Source organism: Dermacentor variabilis, chromosome 1 (genome assembly GCF_050947875.1).
Source record: "Dermacentor variabilis isolate Ectoservices chromosome 1, ASM5094787v1, whole genome shotgun sequence".
NCBI lineage: Eukaryota > Metazoa > Arthropoda > Arachnida > Ixodida > Ixodidae > Dermacentor > Dermacentor variabilis.
The window spans coordinates 125,140,530-125,168,392 of NC_134568.1; the positions used below are offsets into that span (position 1 = coordinate 125,140,530).

The following is a 27,863-nucleotide window of genomic DNA, read 5'->3' on the forward strand; positions in this document are numbered from 1 at the left end:
CGGTTGGTCGCAAGACTTTTTGCTGTGCGATAGTTGTAGGCTCGGACAACAGAGTTTACATGTCCACACAACCTCGGGCATCTACCAAGAACAGTGCAGCAAAGAGCCACAATCCGGCTGACATGAAACACCTTAAGACGACTGATGCACCCATTGAGCTCTGCGATGTCACGGGCACCGTCTCGAAATTGTTAATGCTTTATGGATTTGTTGATTTGGTACACCCACTTCGAGCTAGTGTATTTTTTTTTTTTTGACGAGAGGTTCTTCGAAAACATTGGCACCATGACCTATCAAAATTGGGGCTCAAGCTAGGCGATGCAGTCATATTAGATTCCGTAAAAAGTCAGCTAGGCCACAGTGCCAAGTATCAGGCCACTCATATGGAACTGGTAAGAAAAATGGCTCATACGAGCAATCCCGCACCGAAGCAGGCAGCGTACCAACAAGGTAGCGACGGCATCGAAAATCGTCTTCCTGGATACAATCCAAGCCACACATATCTAATATTTGGTGAAGACATTAAAGAGTGTGCCTACTTGTCTATTGATAACGTTGACATCTCCCTGCTTCAGCCGAAAAAGAGCCTGAATGACCTGTTTAGCGTTTGGGACAAGGTGACAAGGTTCACTTTGATGCCCAGTGAAATCCAAAGCCGACCAGCTACGCCAAGTGGTGGGCCACCGTCAACAAATTGCAAAGTGTCGAACTTTCCCATGCCAACGACAGCAGAGACAAGGCTTTTGTATTCAACAACAACATCGCCAAGCTTCTGCTTGACCCAAAGGTCTGGGTCTGGTATCCGCTGTTGAACCCAATGTCATGGTCCTTGTGCCAGACACAGTGGCATATTGCAACGGAAGGAAGATCAGGTCATTCAGTGAGTTGTTGAAGGACAGTGCTGTACTAGAAGATTTAGATTTGGTTGTAGACGACGTCGAAGTGGAACACGACATGTGGGTAGCGACACTAATGTAGACTGCTGAACAACCCGAGCACCCACCAGTAGAGCAGAGCGAAAGCGCGTTTCACAACGCCCTCGCTCTCCCCATGAGCGAAATGATAACTGGCACTCATGACCTAGAAGCGGGAGACCTCGACATCCTCAACATGCCTACCATGTTCTGCTCCGCAGCTGACATTGACCATTCGGTCATGGTTTACCTGCAGAGCAAGAGAATACTCAAGGCCGTGAACGACAACAGCACACTGTGCGAAATGCCGGAGCCGGAGGGATGCAGGAACGTGCAGTTCATATTCTGCAGAAACCATGTGCCCCACATAGGTCATTTAAAGAATATCCTCCGAGAAAACTACATCATTCGTATTGACTACATGGTCGGTACGGTTGGCGGCGGGAGGAGGTGTGCTACCGCCTCATGTGGCAGGAAGGGCTTCAAACGTGCACCAAACAAGTCTCGCAGAGTTTGGCCTGCTGCTGAAGGCCAGTACGGCACAGCAAGACATCCCTGCAGCGCCGAGCAAACTTGGCGAACTAGCGTAAGTTGTGGAACGGTTTAATGGTTTATTCAAACTGCCTTTCTGTCTCCATTTTGAGTAATCCAAAGTGAATCTAGTCAAGTTGCACAAACCACGACTGAATGCCAAGCGCAACAGAGCATATGTCACACATAGCAGGCGAACACTATGAAGGCTGCAGTGACTTTACTGCTCTAATTGGGAGTAAGAAATAGTTCCTAACATACGAAAGAGAATGTACAGTATCTCTTAATTCAATGTAACATCAGGCCTCATACTTTTATGTTGCAATATATGATGTCACTATGTGACATGGGAGGTATCAAAAACCGGAACCTCTTTAGCACCGGACATACGAAGTGGCACGTTTCTGCGACCAGTGGCCACAGCCCACAGTTTGTGCTTACGCTTGCAACCAAACATAGTATGAGACATGTTAGAAGCACAAGGGTGCACTGATAACCTTATGGCCACATCTTGCAGTTGTGATGTGAAGTAGGTTATTCCATAGAAAGTATCACAAATGAATATGTTACTCGAAAAAAACACTGAGTGAAATTCTTATAGCTGCACTACTTGCATGGCAGCCACAGTGTTGCCTGCTAAGTGTGAATGCAGCATAGCGAACAAACACATTTCGTTTCTGTCATTAGCATCTGACATGAAAATGCCTAGACTTGCCTCCACAGGTTGTACCTTTGTCCTTCACACCATGTATATACAGGTGACGTGTCTGGATGAACTCTAGTCATCAGACATCTTTAGCTGTGTTGTATGAGGCCTGTGGGGTAGCTCCTCTGGTGGTGGGTGCTGTAATACAACCCTAACGTTTTGTTGTCTTTTCTCCTGTATTTAAACATCTTTCACCGAAATCTGTGTGGTTAATCTGGAGGTCAGCTGTGAATCTGAGAGACAGAATTTATTTGAGTGAAACAATTGGGAAGAGAGAAATATCTCCATACCAGTTTGAAAATGAGAGTCCTTATGTTGCGATGACAATTCAGCTTCTTTCTCGGAAGCCAAATCGACCTCGAGATATCATGACTCAGATTTTTGAAACATGGATAGAGGCTTTTCTTGTGTGGTATTACTTTTTGGCAGAGCCCCTTTCCCTTTTTTGTATTAAAGTGTCCAATTGATCAGCACAGCATGCCCACAGGCATAGAATGAATTAAATGGAATGAATAAAGTTGCATCTTTACATATAACTGACTGCACACAACCAAAAACAGCTAGCTGCAACGCATATTTTTTTTATTCGGGGCATGGCTGTGCACGGTGAACCACAGTCTCGCGGCAATGGACAAGAAGGGCCAAGCAGTGTTCCAAACTGCAACCTTGACGACGTCCAGAAATAGGGAAGTAGCAGTCTGCCTCCAGGACCCAGTTGCTCCAAATGGCCGTTGGCAAATTCGCTTGGAAAGGGACAGGCTGACAAGGAAGATGGTGAACATGGCTTACCTTTTCACGTGTGACATATTGTAGCAGTGCATAAAAAGAATGTATGCTCTCTGGGGCTTTTATTGAGAGCGTTTTTGAGAGCGTTATTGAGAGCTTTTATTGAGAGCTTATTATAAGCGTTTTATTGAGGTACCAAGCTTCTTCTCGCACATGCTCACCATAATGACACGCCATCATGCCACCATCTAACAAAACACACCTGCATCAATATAAAATGCTTGTTCCAATGAAGAAATGTCCCTTGATATTCAGTATTCAGTCCTGTTACTTCGTGTCTCCCCTTCATCTTCGTATATTACACTTTAATAACTGTGAATCAATACAAATCATTCCATTCACTATCCTCTGGTACTTATCTTGTCCGCAAGCAATAATCCTCATCCATCTTACATGCATTTCCTCTTGTCAAACACTGTGCTCACTATCCTTTCAAGCATACTATCACTTGTTAGTAGGCATTGACATTCGTGACCTGAAAGTAGAAGGCACACAACATTAAAAAAAAAAAAAAGCCAAGCAAGGTAGATTGCGTTTATTTGTTTCGGACAAGACAAGCCCCAAGGAGTGCTAACCTCCAGTGTTGAGTGACTGGTCCACATTCTTTTCATAATCAGAATCCTTGGTAAATTCGTTATGAAGATACAAGGTTCTGTATAGTATATAGTGACATACAGACAGTGTAGGATTGATTGTGAATAATACGAATGACGCGATTTTGGATATCCTCGTGAGATCCCTTGTAGTTTGAAATGCACATTGTCTCTTATACTCCTCAAAATTCTTGTAAGAGATTATGTAGAATATTCTTCCAGGATATAATGTCTGGTGCTTGTGGAACTATGTGGAAGTGGTTTAAGCTCATTTCTGCTGCCCGCTTTCCTAAAGATTGGCACTAACTTGATCTAGACCATTGCGTAGGCACAGATGACAAAAAGCAGCCTTGCAGAATGTTTTGAATACCTCGAGTTGACAAGAGAAGAAGCCATGATGTTAAGTGTTCATCATTCCTTAAGAGAGCAAAGCTGCTTTATGCGACAAGAACATGAATTGACAGTTACTTTCTCCGTCTTCATGGAGATTCTGCCATCAGCGTCCTAACTGGAGTATGGGTTTTTCACATTGGTAACATAGCAGTCGGTAATAAGAACTGAACTTGTAAAGCAGTTAAACAGCTCAGTTGCCTTTTGGTCTGAGGAGGATATGGTGTCCACGCAAAGAAGCGTACCTCTTAGCCTGTACTCATGCAGTTGCTAATATTTTTTTATGTTGTATTTCAGTAACTGGCTCATCATTACCCACGGGTCCTGCCACCTGCAATGTAAGTGATATAGGACAGGTAATTGGTGTAACCTGGGAGTGGGCAAGAAACAGTTTAGGGAGTCAACCCCCCTCCTCCGAATATTTCTGACGAACCCCTCTCCTTTCCCACGGAGCAGAAAGATTCAGGAGGTGGGCTCCAAAAGAAGGACATGGATGAAAGGGAAAGCTTGAATGTGAAAGCCAGAGGAGGGGCTAGTGGCGGTCTGGAGGGGTTTGTCATGTCACCGTACCTAGAACTTAAGTTTATCTAGTTTCCTCCCAACCGCTACCATGTCTCGAGTAGCAACGTTTCCTTGCCTTCTCACGTCACCTTTTGCGTATCCTCTCCCCCTCCCTTCCTCTTTGTATGAGAACTGCGAGCGAAGAGCAGCAAGGCTGATGTTCACTCGTTTTGCCATTGCATCAGATCTACCCATTCTCTGCCTTCTTTCCCCCTCCTCTCTACCATTCTCTCTAGCTTCCCTCTGAATGTGGGTGTAGTAGAAAGGTAAGCGCTGCCATTTCTGCAGTGGTTTTACGGGCAGGCACGGATAATTGTAGCTGTGAAGAGGCTAATGTGGCGATTGACGCCCAGGGAGCTCCAGATGGCATTGTGCATGTTCGACCGGTGCAAAGGTCCAAACGAGTTTCTAGCATCTTCTTACCTCTCTGCCATGCTCCTTCCATGTACGCATGCTCTGAACCACGCACCATGAGGGGAAACATTAAAAAAAGAAAGCTTCACTTTAAAAGAACTCTGATTTGTGCACGGCAAAATATATCAAGGCCGTGAAGGCTGAGCCAGGGAAGCTAGAAACTGCCACAATAAACTAATGGGATGGCAAGTAGGAGGATGGCCTTGAAGTTAATACAGAAACGGAAATATAGCAAGGTTAATGGAGCCGCGTCACATCCCGCTATGCCAGTGGTTCGGCAGAACAGTGAACCTTGGTAGCACAGCATGCCAGCATAGCAGAGGCGAGGCGGACTGGTGGGACCGCATAAAGGAGCGTTACAGAGGAAAGGTGAACATACATGTTCGGCTTGAAAGAATATTTTCAGATCCAATCCAATGTTTGAACCTAAATGTCGCAAAGCTTGTTTGAGTTGGCGAAGTAGCTGTAGTGAAGGACACGCACACAGCCTCAATGCCTGTCAAATGCCTCTTTATGTTAAAGTGTGTGTTGGTGAGAATTTTATGCACAGAGGAATATGATAGATATGTAAATACATTTAAGGCTTCTGTGCCCCATGCGTCTCAGTGGCGCATGTGCATTCTGGGGGATAGGCAAAGAATGGGCAACATACCCCATGGCATATATTTAGTGACCCAAGTTGTCTACCTGGCAAGAAAGCATCTGCAGCAAGGAAGAAAGCGGCAAAGAAAGCTGTCATTTAAAACTGATTGTTTTTCTTAATGGTTAATATCGTTTTACAGTTCCTGCTCCATGTACGCCAAAATCCAAACACATGTTTTGCAGGCTACCATGAGCGGGAAATCCACTGCTGCTGGGCCCACCCTGGAGCCTACAGTCTATCTCTTCTCGGGCAGGAAGGGCACAGTGATGCAAGTCTTTGTCTCTTCCGCCATGGTGGAAGCCAGAAAGGGGCAGACTATCCGGGAAGTGACGGTCACTGTGGACTGCTTCTACAGGGACGGCAGGACGGTCCTGAGCAAACTCAGCCAAGTTCTCCAGAAGAGGGACATCGTCAACATCGACTACAGTCGAAGCTCGATACATGAAACAGCTGGATGATCGCGAAATAGTTTATTATAGGCAGAATTCGATATATAAATACATGTCAAAAATGCATAAAGAACTTGTACAAATCAATTAATGAACTAATTTACATGAATAGAGGTAGGGGATTTTCAGCTGGAAATAGCATTTCAGTCGGAACCTTTCGATGGACAGCTAGAAATCAAATTTTCCAGATGGAAATTGACTTTGCTCCTGCCCAAAACAATATTTTTAAATTGTGTTTCTGGGTGGTAATAGAACTTTCTCTACTGGGGCTCCCAATAACTGGCTGGAAATAATTTTCCAGCTGGAAACAGAACCTACTGCAGCTATGTGACCAGACATTCCAAGGTGAAAATGCCAGGTATGGCTGGCATATTTAATATAACCGTTTCATCTGTCTTTACGAATGAACCTAACCATAGTGAAACAGAGCAGTTTTCTGTTGGTTTACCTGAAATGCCACCTATAATTAAGCATTAGTTTCTCAGGTATCCTGTCCTTAATTGAAAAAATGAAGTTGTCATCTTCTACTGGTAGGGACAAAATAAATTCCAAGCTCTTAAAAAACACTAGGCACATATCCGCCGAATTTTTACTATTGCTGTTTTCCCAGTAACTCTCCTCAGGAATTCTCACGACTGGAAGTGTGGGAAGGTCATTCCAGTTCACAAAGCAGGCAGCAGAGACTGTCCGCTAAATTACCGCCCCGTATCTCTAACCAGTGTGTGCTGCAAACTCGTGGAGCATATCATGCATATCATATACTCTCAGATCATGCAGTTCCTTGATCTTAACAGCTTTTTTAATCCCTCTCAACATGGATTTCGAGAAGGCGCCTCATGCGAATCCCAACCAGCCCTTTTTCTTCACGACTTGCATGCTAACCCCAACACTAACCTACAAACAGATGCTATTTTTCTTGACTTCGCCAAGGCTTTTGACAAAATACTACACAAGCGTCTACTAATGAAGCTCTCCCAACTAAACCTGCCACCCGACATTCTAAACTAGATTGCCGAATTTCTGACTAACCACTCTGTTTGTTTCCCTTAACAATGTCAAGTCTTAACTCACTCCTTGTAATGTCCGGTGTGCTGCAGAGATCTGTCCTCGGCCCGCTTTTATTTCTAATATATATCAACGACTTGCCTAACAATTCATTATGTAAGATCCGCATGTTCACTGACGACTGCAACATAACTAACACATCTCACCAGATAGCCCTACAGAATGATCTTAATAATGTGTTCGAATGGTGTAACCGCTGGCTAATGACGCTTAATCCTAACAAATGTAAATTAGTTTCCTTCCACCGTCCCAAAAACCCGCTTCGATTTACTTTTGAAATTGCTAACATACCAGTTGAAACGAGTGAATCCTATACATACCTTGGTGTAACACTAACCCCTGATCTTTCCTGGCACACCCATGTCACGAATATCATTTCATCGGCTAACCGATCATTAGGATTTCTAAAACGTCATCTGCGTCACTCACCCTACCACGTAAGACTTTTGGCTTACCAATCGCTAATTCAGCCCAAACTTGAGTACGCATCACCAATCTGGAGCCCTCACCAAATTTATTTGATCAATGCTATCGAAGCAGTGCAAAATCGTGCTGCTCGCTTCATTAATTCTTCTTATTCATACGATATCAGCGTGTCATCCCTTAAATATGAATCTGGTCTGCCCACTCTTTGGTCTCTCCGCAGGATCGCCACACTATCACTTTACCACAAGTTTTATCACAGTTCTTTCAGCCATCAACCTCACATCGCTCCTGCCACGCGCACTTCCCCCCACACGAGCCATCCGCTTCAAGTCACCCGATCCCGTTCTGGCACCACAACTTTTACTGCATCATTTTTTTGCCGTGCAGCTTCAGAATGGAATGGCCTTCCCCACGACATTGTTTCAATCACCTGTGCATCACGATTTATTCAAAGTGTATCCATGTACCTGTCTTGTTAATAAGCTGTGGAATTAGTAACATCTCTGTACAACCCACCCCTTATGTAACACCCCCTTGTGGGGTCTTTAAGGAAATAAAGTGAAGTGAAGTGAAGGCCTTCTGAGCTAAATGGGGAACATATGAAAGTCAGTTGAGAAAAGTTGTTTCCATTTGCAAGAACTGATACAGCAACTTGGAAATGTCCCATCACATTGAATGTTAGCTTTAGCATGGGAACTATATCGTGCCATCAGATTGTCCTACCGTCAAGATTCCCGCCTGCACACCGAGAACACCTCTGCGGGTCCTGCATAAACCTTTGTTTATACATTGCAGATGCCTAGAATTATAATAAAGTCATCTGTTCCTTCCATTGGCCTCAAGAAACTTACCCTGACTGTGCCCGTGTATAATGATGGGTCTGCCAAACCATATTCATCCTACGTATTGTAACGGATGGGATGAGTTTATTTACAAGGTGATAGATGGTTAGCGTAGAGCAAGGGACAAAATAGTCATCCATGGCCAACAAACAGTGGCCAGCTCCTCGCGCGCCCCTCTACTTTCTCTTCCTTCGGCTGTGCCGCGCAGCGTGACAATATGATCATTGCTCGGCATTTTCAACTAGACCATAGGTCAACGTCAATTACCGGAGAAGTTGTTGCAATCCAGGCGGGACTTAGATTTTTCTCCAAGGGTCCTCCTCGTGCATCGATGATGATGCTCTGCCATTCTAAGCAGGCTCTTCAAACCATTGGCTGCATCCTCACACGGGGCCCATATTATTCATTAGCTCTTTAAATAGCAGAACATCTCGATCATGCAAATAGAAATGGCCACAATATCACCTTTCAGAGGAGACACGCACACAGAGCTGTGATTAGGAATGAATAAGCAGCAACTGAAGCGAAAACTGCTTTAACCCTTTCAGGGTCAATGACGTAAAGATACGCCGCCATGAAGAAGTTCAAAATGGTGAAGAGGCAGACAAAACCGTCTTCTTTTCTTTCAAGCTTTACTTTGGTTGGCGTAGTGGCCCGGGCTTTCTCTACCTTTTCACCATGAACCATCTGGACCAGACGGATGTACATAAATATCATTGTAAGAGCAAGAACATTAGAGACATCAAATTTTTAATTCTTATAAGTTTATTTATTTATTTATTTATTTATAGTACCCTCAGAATGAGTATACATTAATTATAGAGGGGAGAGGCTACATAAAGGAGGTAAAAAAATGATACACAGAAAAGGCACAGTATGTGTAACAATAAAAAATTATGCTAGCTCACTAATTTACACAACAAATAATAGTGGTAGTTCACCATAGAAATCTCATGATACACTTCAATATACAAGGTAGGAATGATAGGTCAATACATAGTTAATTTGCAAAAATAGTACTTGTATATACAATTACAAGCCACATGATATATTGAAAGCAAGTTTCATGATTTACATGTAGTTAACTAAAGCATTTCTAAATTGAACAGGATTACTTATAGAAACCATAGATGCTGGCAGACCGTTCTATTCGTTGCATGTTTTGGGTAAAAATGATTGCGAATGTGTTAGAGTCAGGCACATGTACCTTATGCGTATGATCTCTACGGGAGGAGATGAATGGTGCTGTATTAATCCATGCCGACCGAAGCGCAACATTCTAGTAGTAGATCTTATGGAATAAGCGTAGGCGTGATTGTTGCCTACAGGTTAATAGCGAAGGTAGGTTCAGAGTAGTCTTCATTTGTGTTACACTTGCCGTACGATGGTAATTAGCAAGTATAAACCGAGCGGAGCGATTCTGGACACATTCAAGGCAGGTAATTGAGATGGCATGATGTGGGTCCCACACTGATGATGCATATACCAACTGTGGATGGAAATATGTCGTGTATAACAAATGTTTGAGTGATAATGTACGAACAAGAAGTTTCTGTGAAGATATCCATGTGTGCGATTAGCTTTGCTCGTTATAAAGACTATATGGTACTTCCAGGATAAGTTCTAGGTTATATGGACGTCCAAATATTTGTAATTTCTTACGCTCTCCAAAGGGATGTTATCAACTATATAGGCAGGACAAGCTTCATTAGTACGGGATATTCGCATTGATTTACATTTCTTGACATTGGGCTGCATGTGCCATATTATAGTCCAGTTATGCAGTGTGTTTAGATTGTCCTGAAGAGATGAAATATTAGTGTCATTAGTAATTTTACTATATATTACGCAGTCACCTGCAAAAAGACAAATTTTAGACTAAATGTTATCAGGTAGATCGTTAACGCAGATTGAAAACAACAGCGGCTCAAGCACAGACTGTTGTGGAACACCAGATTTCACGGGTGTCAGGGTTGAATTAACTTCATTAGCGCTTACAAATTGCATGCAAATTGCATGCAAAGTCGACAACGGTCGGAAAGTGAGCAGCATCACAGAGAATGGCCCTGTGTACATATCGCCTGATTAAAAGATTAGTTGTCCATGAATGTGTTGACAGAGGTGGGCAGGCCTGTTCTATTTGCTTCTAGCTTCCGGTATAAAATATTTCAGAACAAATTGGAGTGACCAAAGAAAATATGTTCTTTGTGCATGGTTATGTAGGCAAGATGATGTGTGTACTGGATCAGAAAGTAGGCATTCTTTTTAACTAACTTTTGAAGCGATAAATTTAGTGCAAAGGCAGTCAAGGTATTCTTCAGCTATAGCAAAAGGGAGAAATATATGGAAGTGATCATCAAGAAAAGTGAAAAGGGTATCTAGCACAAATCAGTTATTTTATACTCGCATGTCGCACTGAAAAAATTCAAGCGTAATTGAAGTGAACGGTCTCGCATATTATGGTTGTTTGTAAAACAGTCGGACTTCAATATATGCGATCACGTTTGGATTGTTTAGCTCAGGCTGGGTATGTCGCGAAATTGTGGCAACAGGCTACAAGCGGTAATGAGAAAATCATGACTGGGGTGCCGCACCAAAGAGGTACATTCCAACTACAAACAAACAAGGGTTCTGGAAAGGGGTAATTTAAGACGAAGATGCCCTTGACAAATTTCGCCATAAATGTTTAAGTATACAGTTAGCATTAGTGACAATGTTATCAACATGCATCTCCCAGGAGAGGTTATTAGTTATGTGGACTGAAAAACATTTATATGGTTCAACTTGTTACAGAAGACGGCTTTCATTACAGTAGTGACAATCATTAGTTTGCCTAGGATTTCTCGATACCCACATTTGTTAATTTACATTCTTTAGTGCACAGTTTCATTTGCTGTATGTTGTACCGGCTTATTTCTGTAGCAAGTTCATTTAGAAGCTGCTTTTTTCAGCACTAGAAGAAACCGTACTGCAAGTTACACAGTCATCAGCAAACAGTCTAATAGATGATGGGATGACGTGAGGCAAATAATTTGTATATAGATATGAAATAGTCGAGGACCGACTACAGGCCATTGTGGGACACCAGATACAAATGTAATGAGCAAAGAATGACAGTTATTGGTTGATGCATAGTGTCTTGTGTTAGACAAAATGTTTTCTGTCGAGGCAATAATATGTTACTGTTTATGTATAATTTTTGTAATTCCAAGCAAAGATGTGGTTGCACAATGAAATAAAATGCTTTATGGAGTTCTAGAAATGTGGAATCGGTGTAAAGTCCATTGTTACCAAGAGAAAAGAGATTGCGAGGTAAAGAAGTAGTTACTTAAGTTGTGCGTCACATGAGAATGTGTTGCAGTAACCATGTTGATGAAGCCTGAAAAAAAGATTGCTTTCCAAAAATTTTGCCAATTGTGAGTAGATATTAAACATATTCAAACTGCTTTCAAGGGATAAATTGGTCAGAGATATGTGCGTGTAATTGTGTGGGACTGTGGATTTTGGTTTTAAACAATGGCACATACCACCTTGCCCAGCTTCCAATCTGCTGGTATGCAGCCAGAAGCAGATGATTGAGAAAGAAGTTCAGTTGGGAAAGCGCTGAATACATTTCCAATTTTACCATAATTAAGTGCTTCACGATGAAGGTTACCTTCACGTACCCACTAAGATTCATCATGCCAAGGGGATTAATTAATACAGGATCCATAGAGATTCATGGGATATTGATGTAGAAGCAGTCTGCACAATGGACTTGGAAAATACATCATTAAATGCATACAACATTATTAGCTGGGAAAGGTGTTCTTGTTGTCATAGTTCAGTACATGATATGGACATTGCTTTGTCAGCGCCAAGGACACTACAAAGTATTTTATGGTCAGTTACCACTAGGAGGATTGTTTGCTATATATGTCAAGAAAGACATGCTTTGCTTTCTTTGTTGCACTTCCAAACAGAAAGGCAGCATGCCACTAGGCTGACCCAACATTCAAGTTGTTGCCAGCCTTGACATCTAGAGAACAAATGCTTCTATTTACTAAAAAGTTGGTTTAACATTGTTTTAAAGCAAGTTAATCAGTGTGGGCAACAAATTGGGATGTACTATTTGTTAATGAGATTAGTCACTTCGTCTTTGAAAAGAGCCCAACTAGCCTACATAGAGCGTGAGAAAAAAGTTGGCATGTGGTTTTCACAGAAGCAACTTGAGTTTGCAATCGATGGAGGCAAATTGTGCCTTTCTGTAGTCCCTAATGATTAATTTCTGGTGAAGGGTTCAGCGAGAAGTGCTTCCTGTAAGAGTAAAATTTATGATGGTAGCTCATTTTTAGACGTGGAAGCAAGCTTAGCAGTATAACTAGATCCAGAGCAGGGGGTCAAAACAAGGTCAAGCACGGTGGATTTTGACAGAGTGCATCAGTGTGGCTGTGTATTGATTTGCACTAGATTGAAGCCAGAACATGCATACAAGAAGGAAGTGCATTCACATGAAGAAAAGGCTTCAATGAGAAAACCTGGAATATACTGCATCTTTGTTACTAAACCCAACATTGCGCAGGATGCAGAGGTGTAGAATTGTGTAAAGGGCTGTGATCGTAAGTAGGTATACGGTTGTCCCCGATTTGTAGAAAGAAGGGAAAAATTTGAAAACAGGCCAACGTGGTAGGAGCTAAGAAAACAAGAAAATTCTGTCCAGTGCCCGTGAAACAGATATGAGGCTTAACGAAAATAATTTCAGAGGCTGCTGTTGAAGTTGGGGGTAAGGCACCGAGTCAAGGAACGGGCAAGTTCTCCCAAGCAACAGGAGCTCAGAAATGACAGTACGAATCTCAGACACCAGTAATCACACTAAGCTGACTGAAGTACTATCAAAACTAGTAAAATGGAAAAGAATTAGTTACATACAATTAAGTTTATAATATTTTACAAATTGAGAAAGCACTAAAAGAAAATCAGAAGCATGGCTAATGTTTTTTTTTTGTGCTTTCTGGAAACCTTTATATTGCTTCTCAAAACCACAGTCGGCACAATCCTTTGGGTGCGCTTTTCAAAGGCTGGTTGTCTAGCTCTAGAATAGCTGTCTCTTCTAATGCCTACTAACGTATGTTGAGCCAAGATTAAGGTTAATGGCCTTCAAGATTGGTGCACATGCCTGATGTAGACCTCCGAAGCCACGCGAGTGGCCCAGTGGTTTTGCCAGCCGCATGTGGCACTCACGAGCAACACTACTGAAGAGGAGAAAAGGGAAAGGGTTTAGCAGCTGGTTTTCTGCTCGCGCGGCACCCACATCTAGTAAAGGAAGGAATGGATCTAGATGTTTAAGGTTAAACGTGAAAAAATAAGGCGTTTCAGGACTCAGAAGAATATAGTGAAAAATATAGTGAGATAGTGAAAAAGCATTTGGTTCGCTAGAGAAAACTGCAGCCATCAAGGCAGTGGGTCAAGAAGTAGAAGCACACTTGAGTAAATTAGGTGAGAGAGAACCTCTTTGTTGGAAGGCAGAGGTTTACGCCAGCATGCCTATGACCATTCAGCATATAAAGTAATATCTGCACATTCCACAGCCACCAGAAGTCTTCCCAAGAAATACAGAAAAGATGGTTTTAATAAGGGTGTAAGGGAATCTCTCTCTTATTTGTTACTCTCACTGCATGCTTGCAGGAGTATTCATAATGCTTAGGTTTGGAGGAATAGGTGTAAGGAGCAATCAGCCCTATAATTTTAAACCTGCAGCTTTCAAATGATGTCTTGTTCACTAACACTGGAGATAATCTACAACAAATTATTGAAATTTCAACCAGGAAAGTCAAAGGGCAGGCTTTAAAATCTATAGTCGCCAGGCTGAAATACTGTTCACTAGCCTGGCAAGGAAAAACAAGTTTAATTGTCATTAGCAATCATCTTTGTGACACTGTGCATGAGTATGTTTATATCTCTTGGCCGAATGGTTACAGGGGACCATGAAATTCGGATGGAAAAAAAATGGGTGGACTGCATATACAGAATTATTGATAAAGCTTTCTGTACTTAACAGTAATATCTATATCAGAAGTATGTTTAATTATCATTTACTAAGGTGGTACATATGGAGCTGAAAATACACTGAGCACAATAATGCACAGGAATACGGTTCTCGTGGTATGGTTTCGTGGCAGGGCAATATTTAACACTTATCTCAAGGCTCAAGTGTGCAGCTTTTGCCAAAGGACTGAAGCCTAATTGTGTCTGACATGACTGTGCATTGGGGCGCTTTAATATGGGAGTGCATGCACCTTTTACTCCAGTGTAGCCACATATAGACTGGGTGAGAAGAAGCATTTTTATAGCATTAAATTTGTGTTAATTGTCATTTAAATGTTTAAATTCCTTGGAATCCCTTGAACAGATGGCAGCAGCATATTTTAGTGATGCGCTGAAACAGCCATAGCATCTAGAGTAGCCACTTCTCACTTGCTCCCCATGACAGACACTGTCAAGTCATGATGAACACCAGCCTCTACTTTTACCTTTGAAAATGGGTAACCGCTGTGTCGTGCGAATGCTGTAGCTTATCGGGGTGAAACGTTCAAAAGGATGAAGTCGTGTCTGACAGGTCGAATAATACGAAAAGCAGATAACTGACGGTCTGCTAGAATAACAGATTGATTACCAATGGAGAAAGGACAACCAAGTTAAGCAATATGACTGATTTGAGCTGAAGGGGACGGAGTGTAAGGCATTCCACTGCAGCTCAAAGGAGCTGGTGACTGCTGAACAGGTTCAAGAGGATTAGAGCTGCAAATACATAAAATTTTGGGCTTGTTGCAAAGCAGATTCAAGATCATTACCCAGAGGTTAATTTATTCGTCAAACCAATGAACGTTTTGTGAAGCAACCCTGAAGCACGTTATGCAAGTGCAAACAATTAAGTTACAGACGGGGATGCAGCCTCGGACTGAACGCGCTGGAAGCAAGGCTACGTTGCTCAGTACTGCCCTCAAAGACCAACCCTGGGCCGTCCAGCGGGCCATGGAAGCAGCCAGAGCTCCCATGGTCCTAGAATCCCATGGCCAGAGAGAATCCAAATTGAAGCTCATTCCAGATACATGGCTCTCCTCGACAGAATAGTAGCGAGCGCAGTATTTTCACGAAAGAAAACGCAAGCAACTCAGATGAGAATTATCGCTGTGGGACAGGCTTTCTTTAAAAGTGTAGGCACGTGTAAGTGTCTACATATGTGTCTGTAGTTTCCGCCGGAGGACATCGCCTCCTATTGGAAAACCGACGCCTCTTGGTAAAACGAAAAGGCTTAGGCTTTGAAACCGAACCTGTACGCGCAGCAAAGAACCAATCAGCATCGTCGCTTTGCCATATCAATGCCTCATGCACGCGCACGGAAGCACGCGCTACGGTCAGAGCCAGGGCTCACGCATTCCTTGCTGTAGTCGGCGTAGTGTTCGAACAGTCTTTCAGGGCTGTGTGCGCCGCCGATGAGCTGTCATTTCTTGGTAAGCTGATCTTTTATTTCACTCGACTTTGTACTTAGAGTGGTGCAGCTCTCAGCGTTAAAAAATGATCTAGTAAGTTCTAGCTGCTATTACCGCAAAACTAGAAGCAGTGACAGTTTTGATTGTGTTCCTTCCGTGATCGATCGCCGTTGCCACGCTGAAGTAGGCTGTAGGTGATCGCCGTTGGATGGGATTTTTGTCGCACCGGAAGTGCGATCTCCGTCGTTTGCGACGAAAATCGCAATCGCAGCGCCGACCCTCCAATTTTCGGCTTCGACAAACCGGTTGGTCGCACAGTGATAACAGTGGTGTCAAGGCGTAAAATGTCGGCGAAACGTTTTACTCGCTCTTGGACGTGGCATGAATGCTCCGAAGGGTTTTGGAAGGCATTCCAAGACGCCTAGCTACTGGCGCTAAATCGTCACCGCGTTGGGGCCTGCGCGATAACAAATGCTTCCGAAAGCGAGGGTGACGTGGCGTCGCGGCAATGTCTTCTCTCACGCAACACCTGGTGCGCTGATGCAGCAGCAGATGTCCCCTGCCCTTTCTGCTCTGCCGAGGCGCACTCGTGATGTGGTGTCTTGGCCAATGGGAATTGAGGTACTGTTTGAACACAATGTCGCGTTAAAGGCCCCTTATTGCAAAAATTCCGGGGTCGGCATCGGATATTGTTTCGCAAAAAAATCATTCCGAAGCACAACCACGCGGGCCTTCCACGTGGCACAGAGGACTGTTACTGAACTGAGTGAATTCCTCAAAGTAAGATGCGTCAGAAAAATCGTAAAGTACGACCGAACCACAACTACAGATATGATAGCATTGGATTGTAATTTGAATATGCCAGAAAATATATTTATGTTGCATGGTAACTCAACCACAAACCCCTATTCCAGCGTTTCTACCATTCATATAGCGTGGTGTGGCCCGCTTGGTTCCTTGCAACAACATCCAGATGGCACTCACCTCGATGCACCCACAAGAAAGCTGTGGTTGCCGAGAGGTGTGACAAGCAGTTAAGAATCTTTGAATGCTATCGCATTCCACCCTTAAAGGCGAAGCTTAAGTGCCCTCTGCTTGCCCACATGACAGACGAAGGGGTTTTTCAGTATGTAGGTCATTTGCTGCTTTCGAATCGGAAAGAAAAAGAAAAGAAAAAAAAAACACCGCATGTATGCATGCATTATATCGTAGGGCAACTCTAATTGGAACTTGAATTGCTTCTATGAAATTATCTTACCTGATCCCCATTGGATTCTTTTAGGATCATAGCAATTAAGTGCCTGGTTCAAATGTATTTGTTTGCGAAGTTATGTAGATATAGTTTCCCCGTGTGAAAGCTTCCAACTCCCTGCATTCGGCCTTTGGTACTCTTTCTTGAGACGTACCCCAATTTATAGCAGAAGGTTACGAGCGTCATCTCGTCTAATATCCCATCGGGTTCTTCCCTGCATGATCATTTCATGTCTCCTCTCCGCGACTCCCCTATGTGTGTAATGTGGCTGTGTGTTAAATGGATGTATTTTTCTGAGTAAAGTGTGCTTTAGAATGGAGCAAATAGGGTACATTATGCAGATAGAATTCTTGTAATTGTTTTATGCTGTACATTGACTTCCCGGTACAGACTACTGGGTACAAGCTTTTTTTATGTTCTAGAGAATTTTTACTAATCAACTGTGGTAAATAACATACATGGTTATATTGCGCTCAGTTTTACACGGACAATATTAAGTGAAGGACAGGACGTGGACAGACGTAGCGCAAGTTGCGCTACGTCCGTCCATGTTCCGTCCTTCACTTAATATCGTCTGTGTAAAACTGAGCGCAATATAACCATGAACGTTCACCAACTAGCCCCCTTCATTGCTTTACTAAGTGGATAACATAATTTCTAGTCCTTGAGCTGGACTGCTCAGAGAAATTACTTGCATGAGTAATCAAAATGTATAATCAGTGAAGAAAAGTTCACTAATTAGGTTTTTATCTCATTACTTCAAGACACCCGTATTTCAATTTACGAATTGTAGCTAGAGAGCTTGAAAAGCGTATCCACCTGAAATGAAACATATGGGCGTCCCATTTATTTTTGTGCTTCAGTGCATGAATGGCATTTTCTTTGAAAGGTTATACAACAGTGCATTTTTTACTGCAAGTGTGATGGCACATAAACCAGTGCCATCCTCGGAATTATGATCTAGCGGATATGCCTTGCAAGCTGGCTACGATTCGGCAATTGCAATAAACTGTAATGTAATATTAGTTGAAAGCTTAAATTAAGGATGGTGTTTAATTGATCACTTATGCATATCAACGTTTCGTGCAAGTAATGTACACCTCGAGTAATCCAGCTCAGCTTGAGGAATCGAACTGGAATTATGCAATTGCCACAGGTGTCATTGCCACAGCGAAAAGTACCATATGCATAACATTTTTCTGCCTTCTTCATTTCAAGCAGGCAACAAGTCATACTTTTCTGGCATTTTCATTTCTTATTACTTTATTAGTTTTTGTACCGTCTCAGTAGTGATTTCCCGCCTTTTTTACAATATTCCACCTATCTTAACTTGCCTTTCTCTCTATTTCTTAGCGCTGCAGGGTTTTTTTTTTTTTCGGTCACGAGACACTTGAGGTGTCCATAGAAAAGTGAGGAAGTTGGAATGTCTGCGGCATTTTTATTTCGCCTTTGGTCCTCCTCTGTCAATACAATAAATCGAGACTACTGCGGTCTGCATTTTGCTTTCAATTGTTTTTAAACTTTCAATGACAAAAAGAAATGAATGAAAAAGCTGTTTGAAGCACTATAATTTCCCTGTCTAAATTTTATAGCGATGCTATTTTATTGCTTTATTCGATAATTGCTGGCCACGTGGCAACTGTGTGGTGCTAGATTTCCTTCAACATGCTACAAATCATTATTTACCATGTACTTTTTTGATGCAACCAGTTCATACATAGCCGCAAGGATTAAAGCCCTCCCTTATGTAATGCGTCCAGGCCTTTAACATGAAAACAAACGAAATGAAATGAAAACATGCGCCAAATGCAGCAGAAAAAAAAACTAGAGTGTAGGAACAATGAGACATCAAGAAGATCAATCAGTCAGTCCATCAAGTTCATTTGACACGAGATTGCCATCATCCATCCTGTCTAACTATCCATCCTAGCTGTCACGAAATGTAGCTTGACTTCCTGGCATACGTAGGTTCCTTTACATGGTCACGAAAATAAGGGAGGAAGGGGTTCACAAACTTCCGACCCATTTTTCAGTTAGCCTCGTATGTACAATTGTTGCGAGTCACACAGTGACCGTGTTCCCAAAAGCTGGATGAGCAGCGCATGTGTCATTCTTTCTGCTTTACTCTGCACTTCTCCACATTTGACACTGGGAGCTTGGTCCAGCTTCCGCTGTTGCTCATCTCAAAACATACCGCGACCTTAACTCCTCTATTAGCTCCTCTTTTAGCCCCTCTGTTATCACATGAAGCTTTTGATGAGATTATCAATTGCTGCTTTGATCTCCACACCCACCTGTGAACCAGTGAGATCACCTGACCATACCCCCTCAATTTCGTATGGGAAGGAACCCTTGTAACCACACTCTACGCCGAGAAGCAGTGTTTCGTTTGGCTTGCAGTTTAGATTAATTGCATTAAACCTTTGTATACATTATGATTCCTTGTGAATCCGAGAAATTTGGGCCTCATATACTGCGATTGGGAACACTAACTACTAATAAAGCAAATAATAAATAAATAAGTAAATCTAAACAAATGCGAGACAAGATCTTGCAGTGCCCCTTTAAGGCTCACCAACCACTCAATAAATTCTTCTGACTATGATAACTATAGCTGCAGGATATGAAACTTTTAAAGAATGTACTACCTATTGGATAATCTGGATGCATAACCTTTATTATTGGCATTGGTTGCATGATTGTAAAAAATTCTTCCTGCTGCAGTGCACACCTGAAAGCTCCTGCCAGCTGAGGAAGAAACGGAGAAGGCAAGAGATGGAAGAGCAAGGCGACGAGAACAAGGTAAAAGCGGGAGCCAAATTTTCAGCGAGACAAGTGGACAAGTCCACTTGTCGAAACGTTGGCTCCCGCTTTTACATTGTTCTCGTTTTGCTTCTGCCAGCTGCTATGTCCTCGCAAGATGATGACCCTGCAGGGCACTATCTTGGAGCACCGCAAAGTCGTGAGAGTGGACAAAGGTGTGCCTCTCCCATGGCTCCAAGGCATCCTTTCACAACTTCCAGCATCAGTCCGGAGCCTGTTCGGTGCAATAACTGAAACCATACGGTTGGTCGCAAGACTTTTTGCTGTGCGATAGTTGTAGGCTCGGACAACAGAGTTTACATGTCCACACAACCTCGGGCATCTACCAAGAACAGTGCAGCAAAGAGCCACAATCCGGCTGACATGAAACACCTTAAGACGACTGATGCACCCATTGAGCTCTGCGATGTCACGGGCACCGTCTCGAAATTGTTAATGCTTTATGGATTTGTTGATTTGGTACACCCACTTCGAGCTAGTGTATTTTTTTTTTTTTGACGAGAGGTTCTTCGAAAACATTGGCACCATGACCTATCAAAATTGGGGCTCAAGCTAGGCGATGCAGTCATATTAGATTCCGTAAAAAGTCAGCTAGGCCACAGTGCCAAGTATCAGGCCACTCATATGGAACTGGTAAGAAAAATGGCTCATACGAGCAATCCCGCACCGAAGCAGGCAGCGTACCAACAAGGTAGCGACGGCATCGAAAATCGTCTTCCTGGATACAATCCAAGCCACACATATCTAATATTTGGTGAAGACATTAAAGAGTGTGCCTACTTGTCTATTGATAACGTTGACATCTCCCTGCTTCAGCCGAAAAAGAGCCTGAATGACCTGTTTAGCGTTTGGGACAAGGTGACAAGGTTCACTTTGATGCCCAGTGAAATCCAAAGCCGACCAGCTACGCCAAGTGGTGGGCCACCGTCAACAAATTGCAAAGTGTCGAACTTTCCCATGCCAACGACAGCAGAGACAAGGCTTTTGTATTCAACAACAACATCGCCAAGCTTCTGCTTGACCCAAAGGTCTGGGTCTGGTATCCGCTGTTGAACCCAATGTCATGGTCCTTGTGCCAGACACAGTGGCATATTGCAACGGAAGGAAGATCAGGTCATTCAGTGAGTTGTTGAAGGACAGTGCTGTACTAGAAGATTTAGATTTGGTTGTAGACGACGTCGAAGTGGAACACGACATGTGGGTAGCGACACTAATGTAGACTGCTGAACAACCCGAGCACCCACCAGTAGAGCAGAGCGAAAGCGCGTTTCACAACGCCCTCGCTCTCCCCATGAGCGAAATGATAACTGGCACTCATGACCTAGAAGCGGGAGACCTCGACATCCTCAACATGCCTACCATGTTCTGCTCCGCAGCTGACATTGACCATTCGGTCATGGTTTACCTGCAGAGCAAGAGAATACTCAAGGCCGTGAACGACAACAGCACACTGTGCGAAATGCCGGAGCCGGAGGGATGCAGGAACGTGCAGTTCATATTCTGCAGAAACCATGTGCCCCACATAGGTCATTTAAAGAATATCCTCCGAGAAAACTACATCATTCGTATTGACTACATGGTCGGTACGGTTGGCGGCGGGAGGAGGTGTGCTACCGCCTCATGTGGCAGGAAGGGCTTCAAACGTGCACCAAACAAGTCTCGCAGAGTTTGGCCTGCTGCTGAAGGCCAGTACGGCACAGCAAGACATCCCTGCAGCGCCGAGCAAACTTGGCGAACTAGCGTAAGTTGTGGAACGGTTTAATGGTTTATTCAAACTGCCTTTCTGTCTCCATTTTGAGTAATCCAAAGTGAATCTAGTCAAGTTGCACAAACCACGACTGAATGCCAAGCGCAACAGAGCATATGTCACACATAGCAGGCGAACACTATGAAGGCTGCAGTGACTTTACTGCTCTAATTGGGAGTAAGAAATAGTTCCTAACATACGAAAGAGAATGTACAGTATCTCTTAATTCAATGTAACATCAGGCCTCATACTTTTATGTTGCAATATATGATGTCACTATGTGACATGGGAGGTATCAAAAACCGGAACCTCTTTAGCACCGGACATACGAAGTGGCACGTTTCTGCGACCAGTGGCCACAGCCCACAGTTTGTGCTTACGCTTGCAACCAAACATAGTATGAGACATGTTAGAAGCACAAGGGTGCACTGATAACCTTATGGCCACATCTTGCAGTTGTGATGTGAAGTAGGTTATTCCATAGAAAGTATCACAAATGAATATGTTACTCGAAAAAAACACTGAGTGAAATTCTTATAGCTGCACTACTTGCATGGCAGCCACAGTGTTGCCTGCTAAGTGTGAATGCAGCATAGCGAACAAACACATTTCGTTTCTGTCATTAGCATCTGACATGAAAATGCCTAGACTTGCCTCCACAGGTTGTACCTTTGTCCTTCACACCATGTATATACAGGTGACGTGTCTGGATGAACTCTAGTCATCAGACATCTTTAGCTGTGTTGTATGAGGCCTGTGGGGTAGCTCCTCTGGTGGTGGGTGCTGTAATACAACCCTAACGTTTTGTTGTCTTTTCTCCTGTATTTAAACATCTTTCACCGAAATCTGTGTGGTTAATCTGGAGGTCAGCTGTGAATCTGAGAGACAGAATTTATTTGAGTGAAACAATTGGGAAGAGAGAAATATCTCCATACCAGTTTGAAAATGAGAGTCCTTATGTTGCGATGACAATTCAGCTTCTTTCTCGGAAGCCAAATCGACCTCGAGATATCATGACTCAGATTTTTGAAACATGGATAGAGGCTTTTCTTGTGTGGTATTACTTTTTGGCAGAGCCCCTTTCCCTTTTTTGTATTAAAGTGTCCAATTGATCAGCACAGCATGCCCACAGGCATAGAATGAATTAAATGGAATGAATAAAGTTGCATCTTTACATATAACTGACTGCACACAACCAAAAACAGCTAGCTGCAACGCATATTTTTTTTATTCGGGGCATGGCTGTGCACGGTGAACCACAGTCTCGCGGCAATGGACAAGAAGGGCCAAGCAGTGTTCCAAACTGCAACCTTGACGACGTCCAGAAATAGGGAAGTAGCAGTCTGCCTCCAGGACCCAGTTGCTCCAAATGGCCGTTGGCAAATTCGCTTGGAAAGGGACAGGCTGACAAGGAAGATGGTGAACATGGCTTACCTTTTCACGTGTGACATATTGTAGCAGTGCATAAAAAGAATGTATGCTCTCTGGGGCTTTTATTGAGAGCGTTTTTGAGAGCGTTATTGAGAGCTTTTATTGAGAGCTTATTATAAGCGTTTTATTGAGGTACCAAGCTTCTTCTCGCACATGCTCACCATAATGACACGCCATCATGCCACCATCTAACAAAACACACCTGCATCAATATAAAATGCTTGTTCCAATGAAGAAATGTCCCTTGATATTCAGTATTCAGTCCTGTTACTTCGTGTCTCCCCTTCATCTTCGTATATTACACTTTAATAACTGTGAATCAATACAAATCATTCCATTCACTATCCTCTGGTACTTATCTTGTCCGCAAGCAATAATCCTCATCCATCTTACATGCATTTCCTCTTGTCAAACACTGTGCTCACTATCCTTTCAAGCATACTATCACTTGTTAGTAGGCATTGACATTCGTGACCTGAAAGTAGAAGGCACACAACATTAAAAAAAAAAAAAAGCCAAGCAAGGTAGATTGCGTTTATTTGTTTCGGACAAGACAAGCCCCAAGGAGTGCTAACCTCCAGTGTTGAGTGACTGGTCCACATTCTTTTCATAATCAGAATCCTTGGTAAATTCGTTATGAAGATACAAGGTTCTGTATAGTATATAGTGACATACAGACAGTGTAGGATTGATTGTGAATAATACGAATGACGCGATTTTGGATATCCTCGTGAGATCCCTTGTAGTTTGAAATGCACATTGTCTCTTATACTCCTCAAAATTCTTGTAAGAGATTATGTAGAATATTCTTCCAGGATATAATGTCTGGTGCTTGTGGAACTATGTGGAAGTGGTTTAAGCTCATTTCTGCTGCCCGCTTTCCTAAAGATTGGCACTAACTTGATCTAGACCATTGCGTAGGCACAGATGACAAAAAGCAGCCTTGCAGAATGTTTTGAATACCTCGAGTTGACAAGAGAAGAAGCCATGATGTTAAGTGTTCATCATTCCTTAAGAGAGCAAAGCTGCTTTATGCGACAAGAACATGAATTGACAGTTACTTTCTCCGTCTTCATGGAGATTCTGCCATCAGCGTCCTAACTGGAGTATGGGTTTTTCACATTGGTAACATAGCAGTCGGTAATAAGAACTGAACTTGTAAAGCAGTTAAACAGCTCAGTTGCCTTTTGGTCTGAGGAGGATATGGTGTCCACGCAAAGAAGCGTACCTCTTAGCCTGTACTCATGCAGTTGCTAATATTTTTTTATGTTGTATTTCAGTAACTGGCTCATCATTACCCACGGGTCCTGCCACCTGCAATGTAAGTGATATAGGACAGGTAATTGGCGTAACCTGAGCGTGGGCAAGAAACAGTTTAGGGAGTCAACCCCCCTCCTCCGAATATTTCTGACGAACCCCTCAGCTTTTCCACGGAACAGAAAGATTCAGGAGGTGGGCTCTAAAAGAAGGACATGGATGAAAGGGAAAGCTTGAATGTGAAAGCCAGAGGAGGGGCTAGTGGCGGTCTGGAGGGGTTTGTCATGCCACCGTACCTAGAACTTAAGCTTATCTAGTTTCCTCCCAACCGCTATCGTTTCCTCCCAACCGCTCCCAAACGCTAACTGAAATATAGGAATGTTAGTGGCGCCGCGTCACATCCTGCTGTGCCAATGGATCGGCAGAACAGTGAACCTCGGTAGCACAGCATGCCAGCATAGCAGAGGCAAGGCGGACTGGTGGGACCGCATAAAGGAGCGTTACAGAGGAAAGGTGAACATACATGTTCGGCTTGAAAGAATATTTTCTGATCCAATCCAATGTTTGAACCTAAATGTCACAAAGCTTGTTTGAGTTGGCGAAGTAGCTGTAGTGAAGGACACGCACACAGCCTCAATGCCTGTCAAATGCCTCTTTATGTCAAAGTGTGTGTTGGTGAGGATTTTATGCACGGAGGAATATGATAGATATGTAAATACATTAAGGCTTCTGTGCCCCATGCGTCTCAGTGGCGCATGTCCATTCTGGGGGATTGGCAAAGAATGGGCAACATACCCCATGGCATATATTTAGTGACCCAAGTTGTCTACCTGGCAAAGAAAGCATCTGCAGCAAGGAAGAAAGCGGCAAAGAAAGCTGTCATTTAAAACTGATTGTTTTTCTTAATGGTTAATATCGTTTTACAGTTCCTGCTCCGTGTACGCCAAAATCCAAACACATGTTTTGCAGGCTACCATGAGCGGGAAATCCACTGCTGATGGGCCCACCCTGGAGCCTACAGTCTATCTCTTCTCGGGCAGGAAGGGCACAGTGATGCAAGTCTTTGTCTCTTCCGCCATGGTGGAAGCCAGAGAGGGGCAGACTATCCGGGAAGTGACGGTCACTGTGGACTGCTTCTACAGGGACGGCAGGACGGTCCTGAGCAAACTCAGCCAAGTTCTCCAGAAGAAGGACATCGTCAACATCGACTACAGTCGAAGCTCGATACATGAAACAGCTGGATGATCGCGAAATAGTTTATTATAGGCAGAATTCGATATATAAATACATGTCAAAAATGCGTAAAGAACTTGTACAAATCAATTAATGAACTAACTTACATGAATAGAGGTAGGGGATTTTCAGCTGGAAATAGCATTTCAGTCGGAACCTTTCGATGGACAGCTAGAAATCAAATTTTCCAGATGGAAATTGACTTTGCTCCTGCCCAAAACAATATTTTCAAATTGTGTTTCTGGGTGGTAATAGCACTTTCTCTACTGGGGCTCCCCATAACTGGCTGGAAATAATTTTCCAGCTGGAAACAGAACCTACTGCAGCTATGTGACCAGACATTCCAAGGTGAAAATGCCAGGTATGGCTGGCATATTTAATATAACCGTTTCGTCTGTCTTTACGAATGAACCTAACCGTAGTGAAACAGCAGTTTTCTGTTGGTTTAGTTGAAATGCCACCTATAATTAAGCATTAGTTTCTCAGGTATCCTGTCCTTAATTGAAAAAATGAAGTTGTCATCTTCTACTGGTACGGAAAAAATAAATTCCAAGCTCTTAAAAAACGCTAGGCACATATCCGCCGAATTTTTACTATTGCTGTTTTCCCAGTAACTCTCCTCAGGAATTCTCACTTACGATTGTAAGTGTGGGAAGGTCATTCCAGTTCACAATGCAAGCAACAGAGACTGTCCGCTAAATTACCGCCCCGTATCTCTAACCAGTGTGTGCTGCAAACTCGTGGAGCATATCATGCATATCATATACTCTCAGATCATGCAGTTCCTTGATTTTAACAGCTTTTTTAATCCCTCTCAACATGGATTTCGAGAAGGCGCCTCATGCGAATCCCAACCAGCCCTTTTTCTTCACGACTTGCATGCTAACCCCAACACTAACCTACAAACAGATGCTATTTTTCTTGACTTCGCCAAGGCTTTTGACAAAATACTACACAAGCGTCTACTAATGAAGCTCTCCGAACTAAACCTGCCACCCGACATTCTAAACTAGATTGCCGAATTTCTGACTAACCACTCTGTTTGTTTCCCTTAACAATGTCAAGTCTTAACTCACTCCTTGTAATGTCCGGTGTGCTGCAGAGATCTGTCCTCGGCCCGCTTTTATTTCTAATATATATCAACGACTTGCCTAACAATTCATTATGTAAGATCCGCATGTTCACTGACGACTGCAAAATAACTAACACATCTCACCAGATAGCCCTACAGAATGATCTTAATAATGTGTTCGAATGGTGTAACCGCTGGCTAATGACGCTTAATCCTAACAAATGTAAATTAGTTTCCTTCCACCGTCCCAAAAACCCGCTTCGATTTACTTTTGAAATTGCTAACATACCAGTTGAAACGAGTGAATCCTATACATACCTTGGTGTAACACTAACCCCTGATCTTTCCTGGCACACCCATGTCACGAATATCATTTCATCGGCTAACCGATCATTAGGATTTCTAAAACGTCATCTGCGTCACTCACCCTACCACGTAAGACTTTTGGCTTACCAATCGCTAATTCAGCCCAAACTTGAGTACGCATCACCAATCTGGAGCCCTCACCAAATTTATTTGATCAATGCTATCGAAGCAGTGCAAAATCGTGCTGCTCGCTTCATTAATTCTTCTTATTCATACGATATCAGCGTGTCATCCCTTAAATATGAATCTGGTCTGCCCACTCTTTGGTCTCTCCACAGGATCGCCACACTATCACTTTACCACAAGTTTTATCACAGTTCTTTCAGCCATCAACCTCACATCGCTCCTGCCACGCGCACTTCCCCCCACACGAGCCATCCGCTTCAAGTCACCCGATCCCGTTCTGGCACCACAACTTTTACTGCATCATTTTTTTGCCGTGCAGCTTCAGAATGGAATGGCCTTCCCCACGACATTGTTTCAATCACCTGTGCATCACGATTTATTCAAAGTGTATCCATGTACCTGTCTTGTTAATAAGCTGTGGAATTAGTAACATCTCTGTACAACCCACCCCTTATGTAACACCCCCTTGTGAGGTCTTTAAGGAAATAAAGTGAAGCGAAGTGAAGGGCTTCTGAGCTAAATGGGGAACATATAAAAGTCAGTTGAGAAAAGTTGTTTCCATTTGCAAGAACTGATACAGCAACTTGGAAATGTCCCATCACATTGAATGTTAGCTTTAGCATGGGAACTATATCGTGCCATCAGATTGTCCTACCGTCAAGATTCCCGCCTGCACACCGAGAACACCTCTGCGGGTCCTGCATAAACCTTTGTTTATACATTGCAGATGCCTAGAATTATAATAAAGTCATCTGTTCCTTCAATTG

The 27,863-nt window shown here is 43.1% G+C and overlaps 2 protein-coding genes across 3 annotated transcripts; both read left to right on the forward strand.

The window, feature by feature from the left end:
- The first annotated feature begins 830 nt into the window (after positions 1–830).
- On the forward strand, positions 831–6,068 carry LOC142584347 (uncharacterized). 2 transcript variants are annotated; one of them, XR_012828772.1, is made up of 3 exons: positions 1,522–2,925; positions 4,218–4,258; positions 5,721–6,068. XR_012828772.1 is itself a non-coding variant. In XM_075694503.1 (2 exons), exons 1-2 carry the CDS (start codon positions 1,051–1,053, stop codon positions 5,994–5,996), a joined length of 726 nt encoding a protein of 241 aa, XP_075550618.1. In that variant the 5' UTR covers positions 831–1,050; the 3' UTR covers positions 5,997–6,068. The 2 variants fall into 2 exon arrangements, 1 of the variants encoding a protein (XP_075550618.1); XM_075694503.1 differs by lacking the exons at positions 1,522–2,925; positions 4,218–4,258 and adding an exon at positions 831–1,500.
- Positions 6,069–20,935: 14,867 nt separating this feature from the next.
- On the forward strand, positions 20,936–27,560 carry LOC142584356 (uncharacterized). Its single transcript, XM_075694513.1, has 2 exons — positions 20,936–21,605; positions 25,269–27,560. Exons 1-2 carry the CDS (start codon positions 21,156–21,158, stop codon positions 25,542–25,544), a joined length of 726 nt encoding a protein of 241 aa, XP_075550628.1. The 5' UTR covers positions 20,936–21,155; the 3' UTR covers positions 25,545–27,560.
- The last annotated feature ends 303 nt before the right edge of the window (positions 27,561–27,863 follow it).